Source organism: Taudactylus pleione, unplaced genomic scaffold, assembly GCF_031769625.1.
Source record: "Taudactylus pleione unplaced genomic scaffold, aTauple2 ptg000459l, whole genome shotgun sequence".
Taxonomy (NCBI): Eukaryota; Metazoa; Chordata; class Amphibia; order Anura; family Myobatrachidae; genus Taudactylus; species Taudactylus pleione.
The window spans coordinates 624222-636039 of NW_028284861.1; the positions used below are offsets into that span (position 1 = coordinate 624222).

The 11818-nt window shown below is 41.3% G+C and overlaps 1 protein-coding gene across 1 annotated transcript in view; it reads left to right on the forward strand.

Annotated features, from left to right (window-relative positions):
* LOC148504722 (uncharacterized) overlaps nucleotides 1-11483 on the forward strand; it is an 80620-nt gene extending 69137 nt beyond the window's left edge. The window contains exons 9-14 of the mRNA XM_088448572.1: nucleotides 3309-3387; nucleotides 3813-4004; nucleotides 4255-4333; nucleotides 4453-4508; nucleotides 4804-5863; nucleotides 9371-11483. Of these exons, the coding sequence (XP_088304698.1) occupies nucleotides 3309-3387; nucleotides 3813-4004; nucleotides 4255-4333; nucleotides 4453-4508; nucleotides 4804-5863; nucleotides 9371-10686 (2782 nt within the window). The 3' untranslated portion in view covers nucleotides 10687-11483. The remainder of the gene's footprint in view (nucleotides 1-3308; nucleotides 3388-3812; nucleotides 4005-4254; nucleotides 4334-4452; nucleotides 4509-4803; nucleotides 5864-9370) is intronic.
* The last annotated feature ends 335 nt before the right edge of the window (nucleotides 11484-11818 follow it).

Here is an 11818-nt window from a genome sequence, read left to right on the forward strand (position 1 = left end):
GTGGGGCAGACTCCGTTGTTACTATAATATATGTGGTGCTGACCCCTTTTTTAATATCATACAGATAACCCTATCTGAGGGGGCTGCTAGAAATTCTGTATGTCAAATTTAGTTTTGTGCAAAAGGAAGCTGTGGAAGGGCAAATACACAATGCAATTCTATTCTTTATATTACATATGAAATTGATTTACAGTTGACCAGTGGGAATACTAGAAGGCGAGACCCTGGGCTTTATATTCAGACACCAGCAGGAATGTAATATATAACGGAGTCCTGCCAGTGTGACTAAGTGATAGTATAGTACACTAGTCATCTGTGTCATGTGCAGGAATGTAATGTATAACGGTGTCCTGCCAATGCGACTAAGTGATAGTATAGTACACTAGTCATCTGTTTCTGAGTACACTAGCCGGCTTTCCAGGTGACGGTATGGAGCTACAGTACCTTTACCAGCTTTTCTGGGTGCTCTAATGGAGCTCTGAGTACACTAGCCTGCTATTCCAGGTGACGGTATGGAGCTACATTACTTTTACCAGCTTTTCCGGGTGCTGGGATGGAGCTCTGAGTATATTAGCCATCTGTTCTGGGTGCTGGTATGGAGATAAAGTACGTTTGGGACGGTGCCAAAATAGAGTTTTGAGTGCATTAGCATCCATCCTAAGTGCCGGAATAGACCTCTGACCATCTTAACCAAACGTTACCGATGGCCGATGGAGCTCGGAGTACGTTAGCCAGCTTAGCTGAGTTCCAGAATGCAGCTCTGTGTACGTTAGCCATCTGTTTCAGGTTTCACTTTAGTATGTTAGCCAGCCATTCCTGGTGCCGTTAAAGAGCTCTGAGTGTGTAAGCTACCTGTTCGGGAGCATAGATGGAGCAGTGAGTACTGCTGCTGTTCTTTGTGCCGGAATAGAGCTCTGATAACCTTAACCAACTGTTTCAGGTGGTAGATGGAGCTGTGAGTACGGTAGCCAGCTGTTTCAAGTGCCAGAATAGGGCTATGAGAACCATCTCTTCCAGCTGTTCCATTGGGTCTCCCAGTACCTTAGCCATCCATTCTGGGTGTCAAAATAGGGATCTAAATACTCACGCCCTTTATTGCAGCTGCTGGAATAGGTGTTGGAGTAGTAGCTATATCTATTTGCCAGAACAGGTGTTAGGTTTCTAATTCCATCTCTTCTAGCTCCTGGAATAGGTGTCTCAGTACCATGGGTGTAACTAGAACTTTGTCCCCACAGCAACATTTTGAAGGGACCCCTGCAGAACAAACACACTCTGAGGGAGGGAATCTGCATACAAGGGGTCCACAATAATAAGTCACCCATTACTCTGCCCCCTATACTGGAACACTGTTGGTAACATCATCATAACTAGGGAGGGAGCTATTAATCCTCTCACCCAGGAAGGCTCAAGCCAACCATGGTTACCAAGTCACTAATAGAGGGAGGGCACCTGAGAAGCTGGGTCAGTGAACTTCTGAGAAACAATGACCAAGACTCTATGGCTCTGGGAATGAGGGGACTTAGTGGTCACTCAGTGTAATCTTATGTTTATATGTACAACATGATAGCATAGTGGACAGCAATTCTACTCCGCACTGGGGTCATGGATTTAATTCCTGCCCATGGTCCTGTCAGTCTGAATTTTGTATGTTCTTCCCGTGTTTACATTGGTTTCTTACACTGGTAGGTTAGTTGGCTTCTTTCATAAATACATATTAAAGGGAAGGAAAAATGGGAAGTGTCACCACACAGGTTTCAATTCACTGTATAATAAAGTAATTAATTATATGGGATAAAAATAATTGCTATTGTATCCATAATCAATTATTCCCCTCAGGGTATGTGTAGAATTGTGGAGGTGCTTCTCAGAGTAATTAGAACAATGTAAAATAAAATGTGGGAGGTCTGGGCCAGCCACAAAAGACTCTATAGAGAGAGCACTCAAAATAGCAAGTTATCACCCATTATTATCTGACTAAAATTTAACCTTTAATTGGATTGTTAGAAACAAAGTAAACTTGAACTCACACTTACATATAACAGATATAGACAAGTTGACAAAACTACAGTATATTGTAATCACTGTAGTTATTGGTCATTTAAAGGTGAAGTATTACAAAAATTACATAGATACATCACTAACATAAATGTTAAAAGGTCTTAATGTAAAAAACACCAGGTACAGAATAATAAATCAAAATTTGTTCCCTATGTAGGACATGAGGTGATCACCGTCAATGATAGATCTACAACAAAAACCCCTAAAGTAAAGAAATAAAAGTTGGGTGTATCTAGTTATGCAGCTAGGCTCTGCTGTTCCCCCTCATACAATGTAGAGGAGAGGGAATGAGATCAGAATCTTTATCCCAGACTTCTCTATACACCCCCCTTTGAGATTTGATTGTTTCAATACTTGTATTTCCCAGTGATTCTCATACCAACCTAAGAATCCTCTCATTGATTGTCCAATACTTGTGGCAAGACAACCAACAGCAGAGATTGGGGTTGATGAAGTGGATCACTGTTGACTTCTTTTCAAGGGGTGATTGCGCTAGCAGATCTCTCATTCCCTCTCCTCTACATTGTATGAGGGGGAACAGCAGAGCCCAGCTGCATAACTGGATACACCCAACTTTTATTTCTTTACTTTAGGGGTTTTTGTTGTAGATCTATCATTGATGGTGATCATCTCATGTCCTACATAGGGAGCAACTTTTTATTTATTATTCTGTACCTGGTGTTTTTTACATTAAGACCTTTTAACATTTATGTTAGTGATGTATCTATTTAATTTTTGTAATACTTCACCTTTAAATGACCAATAACTACAGTGATTACAATATACTGTAGTTTTGTCAACTTGTCTATATCTGTTATATGTAAGTGTGAGTTCAATTTTACTTTGTTTCTAACAATCCAATTAAAGGTTAAATCTTAGTCAGATAATAATGGGTGATAACTTGCTATTTTGAGTGCTCTCTTTATAGAGTCTCTTGTGGTTGGCCTAGACCTCACACCTTTTCTTTAACATTGTTCTTTCATAAATACCCCTAGTGTGTATGTGTGTGGGCTGTCCATGTGGTAGGAAATGTCGATTGTAAGCTCCACTGGGGCAGAGAGAGATGTCAGTGACTAAATATTCCCTGTAAAGCGCTGAGTAATATGTGCGCACTACATAAGTAACTGGTAAGAAATAGCTTCTAATAATTATATTTATTTCTAGATTTCTGTACAGTGAGGAGTCAGATCCTTGTTACTAGACGTCACGTGAGTGTGAGACGTGTCCTCTATAAATCACTGATTACTGAGGATGGACATGGACAGGAATCGCATGACTGAGAGGATACTAAATCTCACCCTGGAGATCATCTACCTGCTGATTGGGGAGGTGAGAGGGTCTGGGAGTATCACAGTGACATAATTTATATCTATAGTAATAATACAGGGACATGACTGGGGAGGTGAGAGGGTCAGGGAGTGTCACAGTGACATCACTTATAGCTACAGTAATAATACAGGGACATGAATTGGGAGGTGAGGATTATCAGGGAGTGTCACAGTGACTTTTTTTCAAAAACAAAGAGAAAAGTAGAGTCTTTTACTACGGTGCACCATTATGTCAGTCCACATTAATCATTCCTTAGTTAAAACATATTAATCTTTATTTATATTCAGTTAAAATTATGACATTTAAGGGTTACCACAACTGACAGGGGTTGTCACAGTGACATCACTTATCTATAGTAATAATACATGGACATGACTGGGGTGGTGAAGAGGATCTGCACTCAAACTATCTTTTTGAATACACAGGATTACATAGTAATGAAGAAGACATCTGATGACTGTGAGACGTCTGGCAGTCATCCCCGTGTGTCAGGAGAACAGAGCAGGGCCCAGAGCCCCATCACGGTGCCTCCACCTCTCTCACTGATACACAAGATAGACAATGACAAGAAGATCATCAAACTCACCAACAAGATCATTCAGCTGCTGACTAGAGAGGTGACTTCTGGGACATTATACAGTAACACCAGGGGATGTGTCTGGGTGATGACTGGAGAGGTGACTGCTGGGAATGGGACATTATACAGTAACACCAGGGGATGTGTCTGGGTGATGACTGGAGAGGTGACTGCTGGGAATGGGACATTATACAGTAACACCAGGGGATGTGTCTGGGTGATGACTGTATCATTGTGTGTGTCAGGTTCCCATAAGGTGTCAGAATGTCATTGTCTATGTCTTAATGCAGGAGGGGGAGTATATAGAGGGACACAAGGGTCTGTACAAGGACGTGATGATGGAGAATCACCGGCCTTTCACATCACTGGGTAAGACGAGACTGTCATTTATTGTACAGGGGAGAGCAGGTATGGGGGCCCCCTAAATACACACATCATCTGATAAACACATATATATAATGAACTCAGTAATTTTGTGTCTCCTACAGATGGACCCAGTAACAAAAATGCCCCAGAGAGATGTCCCCGTCCTCTTTATTCCCAGGTTTGTACAGAGGAGGTTCACAGATTCCCACAGTTAGATGGGATTTATGGTCTCAATAATATACCAAAGTGACTGTTCATTGTATGATATGTAAAGTGGATGTATTTATGCCCGATATGTAATAAGATAATGCTTTTATTAGCTTGTTTAAATATTGGGCATAAACAGGATCAGAAGCTGTGGGTTTTACAACCTATCACTTCATAAATAAACCTTTATAAGTCTAATGCACTGGAGTTTAGTCTCGAGTAATGACATCAGACAATATTAAAGTGTTATTTTATTGTTTTGTTAGGTTGACGATTTGGCTAATATTAAAATAGAAGAGACAGAGGAAGAAGAGACGTATGTGACTGACAAGGCAGAAGATATAGAGGGAGGAGAGACGTATGTGACTGATATGAAGGCTGAAGATATAGAGGGACAAGATGAGATGTATGTGACTGATATGAAGGCAGAAGATACAGAGGTAGAAGAACAGACGTATGTGACTGATATTATGGCAGAAGATAAAGAGGGAGAAGAGACGTATGTTACTGATATGAAGGCTGAAGATATAGAGGCAGAAGAAGATACATATGTGACTGATAATAGCACAGAAGATATAGAGGGAGAAGAAGAGACGTATGTGACTGATATGAAGGCAAAAGATACAGAGGGAGAAGAAGTGACATATGTCACTGATATGAAGGCAGAAGATATAGTGGGAGAAGAAGAGACGTATGTGACTGATAATAAGGCAGAAGATATAGAGGGAGAAGAAGTGACATATGTGACTGATATGAAGGCAGAAGATATAGAGGGAGAAGAAGAGACATATGTGACTGATAATAGCACAGAAGATCTAGAGGGAGAAGAAGAGACATATGTGACTAATGATAAGGCAGAAGATACAGAGGGAGAAGAAGTGACATATGTGACTGATATGAAGGCAGAAGATATAGAGGGAGAAGAAGAGACATATGTGACTGATAATAGCACAGAAGATCTAGAGGGAGAAGAAGAGACATATGTGACTAATGATAAGGCAGAAGATACAGAGGGAGAAGAAGTGACATATGTGACTGATATGAAGGCAGAAGATATAGAGGCAGAAGAAGATACATATGTGACTGAGAATAGCACAGAAGATATGGAGGCAGTAGAAGAGACTTGTGTGACTGATAATAAGACAGAAGATACAGAGGGAGAAGAAGAGACGTATGTGACTGATAATAAGACAGAAGAGAAAGACGGAGAAGAAGAAACGTATGTGACTGATATGAAGGCAAACGATATAGAGGCAGAAGAAGATACATATGTGAGGGGTGATGAGCAGTGTAGAGAGGAGGAAATCCGTACAGATATCAGCACAGGTGAGTAATAAACACTTATTACAGGAAAAAAGCCAGACATTCTCTTTGCTCAGGCACTTTATGGGGTGGTCACAGGATATAGAGCAGATGCCGGCATCTTGGATTAAAACAGATGTTTATTGAATCCAATCAAATGTCCTAAAAATGACAGTACTACCAGGTGAAGGTAATAGAATACACAGAGCATACAGATGCTTTCATAGTTTTAGCTGTAACTAATCCAGGCTACTACTCAAATATTACATGTGAATCAGTCGGGATGTTTGTACAGTAATCCCCCTGACTTACGCTGGCTGCCTAGCGCTTCTATAGAGCACTGTTTTTATTATATGGCATTTTTCTGTTTTGCCCTTGTAAAATAATTGGATTTTACACTGAGGCTGGACGTGCATAATATTGTACTAGTGGAGCCGGGTTTAGTTTACACGTGAAGAGAGCTGGTAACATGATTGGAGACCGGTGTGGTATATAAGGTTGATATTCATTATGTGGAAACTGAGAAATGTTGACGTGATAGAATGTGAACCGTCCCTGGTTGTGACTTACCGGCTCCCGGCAGCAGCGGCGTATCCAGAGAAGTCTTCCGGGTCCGGGCAGTCATGTGATGAGTAGTTTCAGTGCAGACATCTGATGGAGTGGCTGTTCCGGGAGGTATTCTTCTCTAACCCTGAAGTGAGTATCTTGGAAGTTATGTTTTCTTTTAGTTCTATCATCAGGAGAAACTCTTCTAGATGATTATATAACTAAAAGTTACCCACTTCATGTCCACCTACTGCCAAGGGTGGTAACTGAAGCGCTGACAGCGCCAGCTTTATATCCCAAGGCTCTGGATGCATATATGGCGGCTGTATATGTAATACACCCTGCTAGAAAGTCTTTACTTTTGGAATCAGAGCCAACTTTCTCAAATTTATTTGTGGGAAAATGTACGTTAGATGAAATCTCCAAGGGACCACCATGGCATCTATTAGGAAGGCTGATTGATCCTTGACCTTGCAACAACACCTGGCCATTTTATTGTTGAATTGAGAAACCATTAGATCTATCTCTTGCTGACCCCCATATAGTTATCAGACTGTTAAAGGCTTCTGAATGCTGAGACCATTCCCCTGGAAGTATAAACTGGCCACTCTGAAAGTCCATCTTCCAACTCTCTATTCCTGAAATAATACTGCACATATCGCTGGAACATGAATCTCCGCTGAAGATAGGATCTGAAAGGATTCTCTCATTGCCAGGGAACTTTTTACAGCTCCCCTGATGATTTATGTATGCTACTGCTGTAATGTTGTACGACTTGGTTATTATAGGTTTTCTGTTGGCAAAAAGACCCTGGCTAGTTGGGTATTGAACACTTCAAAACTTTCCTGCGTTGACTGAGAAGCATCTTGGAATTTTGGTAGTTGGTAACCCAGACATGGAACTCTAGGACGTTCACTGTCCTTATCAGATCTGCTTGAAGAGCCTCTATTGACTTTGCTTTGAAAAGCAAATCATCTAAATAGAAAACTAGGGTTCGCAAAATACGCGATATAGCGCGTTTTGACGCGCTACAGCAAACTGGGGACCCAGATTTAAAAACTGATCAGGTACTGTAGGACCCGCTGGCTCTGTTTGTGCTGTTGTAGCTAATGGCAGCGCTGCGACGTCTCCCCCAGTCAATGGCTGCGCTGCAGCGTCTCCCCCAGCCAATGGGCGCGCGGCGTTTCCCCCAGCCAATGGGCGCGCGGCATCTCCCCCAGCCAATGGGCGCGCGGTGTCTCCCCCCAGCCTATATGCGTGGCATCGCCCCCCGCGGCTTCTCCCCCCAGCCTGTATGTGCGGCGTCTGCCACCAGCCTGTATGTGCAACGTCTCCCACCAGCTTGTATGCGCGGCATCTCCCACCAGCTTGTTTGCGCGGCATCTCCCCCCACGGCGTCTCCCCCCATCCTGTATGTGCGGCATCTCCCACCAATTTCCTTAGGAAGAAAAGGCGTTGCAGAGCATTCCCAACTACTGATGAAATATGTGACAACCACAATAGGTCATCAGAAAAGTTGATTCCTAAAAACGTAATCCCACTAACCCTCTGAGCCATTTAAAAATAAGGCTCGGGGGGCACTTTTCCTACTTATTCTAAAATCTATCACTACCTCTTTGGTTTCTTTTATTATTCAGCAGCAAATTATTACCCTTAATGAGTTGATCCACTTCTGTCCTGTAACTCTCCTCATCCCCATCACTGATTAAACCCACTATCGTGGTGTCTTCAGCAAATTTTATAATTACGACTGTGCCATGTGCTGCATCTCTTCTGGGCTGCCTGATGGTCAGCCTGACCTCAATGTGTTACCCATTTGGTCAAGGGTAGACCCTGGGTACATCTGCTGGCTAATCTAACCCTTTTAGAGAGAAGGCTGTTGCCGTGTATCCAGCCACCCCTCTTTCATTAGGCAGGGTGGCCTTTCCACATACTTCTGGCTGCCGGCTGACAATCTGTATTGGTCAACAGCTGACTTTACCATATAGAGCGTGCCAGTATCTCCAGTGCTGGTCTCTCACTGTGATATGCCTGCTGTGCAGGGCTTCCTTGAAAGTACTGCCTCTAAATATCCCAGCTGCCTCTGTTAGGGTGGGTACACACCTAAATGACCGACACACACTTAAAAGATTTAATGAATGACGTGCAGCATAGCCAATCACACGATATCGCATGCAACCATGGGAAATCAGGCATACACACTGCACGATATGCGTGATTTGTCATCCCAATCTGCCCAAAATGGGACAATATTGTGCAGGTGTGTACCCAGCCTTAGAACTCTGTTTCACCAAGCTTTTCATAGAGTATTGAGCAGATGGATCCTAATGAGATGCCTATCTCCTTCTCTAACTAGGCCATGGTCACCCTGGCGTCCACCTTAACTATGGCCTTCATGGCAGCAATGTTGTCGTCTGTGGTGGCAGACACAGGTGGGCTGCAGTGCTTCTCGTCTTTCGGGACCATCTCCCATGCCGAAATTCTGCAAACAACTAAAACAGTGATCCAGGATGGTGCTTTCTCCCCAAAAGCAACTTGTAACCGGTCACAATTCTCCTGCTGTTGCAGACTACTCTTGTAGTTGTAGAAGATCATGGCTCTACAGTGGCCTCTGCTGATCTCCATAAGGAATTTGTAATGGAAGTGAACAAGCTGACTACTTTGGTGTGCAGTGCTGCTTATATACAGTTCTGTGCTTTAACCAGAGATTACACTTCAGAACCAAACAGTCAGATTTTGTCTATCTATGCTCTGCACATCCACAATCTTATTGCACACCCCCCACATGCTTGATATTGAAAGCAACACAAATTATTAAAATGTACAACATGTAAGGTTATGCTATATGTATAACACACCTTAATGTCAGATACTGAGTTATGAATTATTTCTTCTAACATTTTGAATTTACCCATGTCAAGTACATTTGGAGATTTTTCAGCATAATCTTTATTGATCAAAGTAAACTTGTTATTTTATTCCCAGCAGATGGAGATAACAGCAGGAATATCTCGGAAGAATGTCACATTTTCTCAACAGCCTATACAATAGAAGATAACATCACACAGGATTCTCCAGGAGAAAAGCCTATTACCCCAATTATACATCCAGTACCTCACAGTGGGGATATGTCATCTGATCCCTCTGACCGTCAGCAATGTTCCCCTGATAACTCAGATACTGTTATACATAGTACAGCTTTTAGCATAGCCGCAATCTCTCCCTGTTCTATACATGGCAAAAGTTTTACACAGGATACAAAGCTTGTTACCCATCAGTCAGCTAAGGCCGTTGTGAAGCCATTTCCATGCTCTGAGTGTGGGATTTTTTTTACATATAAAACACATCTTGTTAGACATCAGAAAAGCCACACAGGTGAGAAACCATTTCCATGTTCTGAGTGTGGGAAATGTTTTAAATATAAAATAGATCTTGTCAGACATCAGAGATTTCACACAGGTAAAAATATGTTTTCCTGCGCATACTGTGGGAAATATGCACATAAATCAGAAGTTATTACACATCAGAGAAGTCACACAGGTGAGAAACCATTTCCTTGCTCTGAGTGTGGGAAATGTTTTACACAGAAATCATATCTTCTTGTACATCAGAGAAGCCACACAGGTGAGAAGCCATTTTCATGCTCTGAGTGTGGTAAATGTTTTACACAGAAGTTTTTTCTTGTAACACATCAGAGAAGTCACACAGATGAGAAACCATTTCAATGCTCTCAGTGTGGGAAATGTTTTACATATAAATCACATTTTGTTAGACATCAGAGAAGTCACACAGGTGAGAAACCATTTCAATGCTCTCAGTGTGGGAAATGTTTTACATATAAATCACATCTTGTTAGACATCAGAGAAGTCACACAGGTGAGAGGACATTTTCATGCTTTGAGTGTGGGAAATATTTTACAGAGAAATCAGATCTTGTTAGACATCAGAGAAGTCACACAGGTGAGAAACCATTTCCATGCTCTGAGTGTGGGAAATGGTTTACTTATAAATCACATCTTGTTAGACATCAGAGAAATCACACAGGTGAGAAACCATTTTCATGCTCTGAGTGTGGGAAGTGTTTTACAGAAAAATCGGATTTTGTTAGACATCAGAGATGTCACACAGGTGAGAAGCCATTTCCATGCTCTGAGTGTGGGAAATGTTTTACACGGAATCAGATCTTGTTAGACATAACATACATCACACAGATTAGATATTCTCATGTTCTGATTGTTGGAAAAGACAGAAATCAGATCTTGGTAAACCAATCCTTATTTACACTGAAGAAACTGTGTTAACAAGTGAAAATGTATTTAAAAAAAAATATATAACTATTTAGTATATCTTCTGACCTGGGTACTTCAATGGCCTTTGACATTTCTGTTTCATGATCCAGAAAGTTTATAGCTTGTATTACTGTCCTCATTGTGCTTTTCTTGCTTTTATCTATTTTGTAAGATAATGAGGAGAGTTACCCTGCAGTGTGTATAGCAGTTTTTGGAATCTGATCACCTGAATGGTATAAAAGTTTGTAGGAAGACACAAAGAACAGTAGCCAAAGTGATAACAGTCCTGTCATCTAATAAGAGACCATAAGGTCTGAAACCTGACCGACAAGTTCCTGCCACCCACCTCCTTCCCTCTATGTAATAACTATTATATGCTGCAGGGGGGCCAGGTGCCCACAGCAATGGGAGGATAGAAACAGTTACAGTGTATCAGGGAAGTATTTGTTAGAAAAAGAAATAACATCAGGACACAACAACTGTGAGGACTGTCCTATGTGTGGGTGTCCCTGGTGCTGCTGGTGGTGTCCCAAATTTGTGTATATTTCTATGTATGTAAATAATTATTCTCTCTCATTTCTTCTCTTTTCTGAGCTTAGAGGATGAGGCTATAAAGATCTTTTTCAAACTTAATATTGTGCAGTATGTACTAATATATTTATACTTGCTACATTGTAATCTGTAGTTTTATTTCTCTGGGTTTCCACGTGAGAAATTCAGCCAATCATCTACCTCCAGTATTTGTATCCTAATGTCATGTACTAATAAACTAAGCCAAGTATCACTAATAAATGCTATTTTTTATTTACTATGTCTGTTTGATGTTTAATCTATAGACAGATATATGTAACACACACATTGTGTACCCAACCGGTGTTACGCAACCAATTTTTTTTATTTACTGTTGATATTGTTTTATATATCGTACCTTAAAAAAAATAAAAGGTCCACTTACATCATGTGTGGAACAATTAATGCCATGTAGCAATTGGATCACTTCCACTACAAAGCTTTCACAGATCAGCAATGACAGATAAAGTCTCTGGAGGTGAAATGCGTCAGTCTTAACACTTAAGGTGGATGCTGGGTGTGCTCATAGGGAGCTGCTATGTGAGTGAGGTAACCTTCCTTACAAATGGTTAAA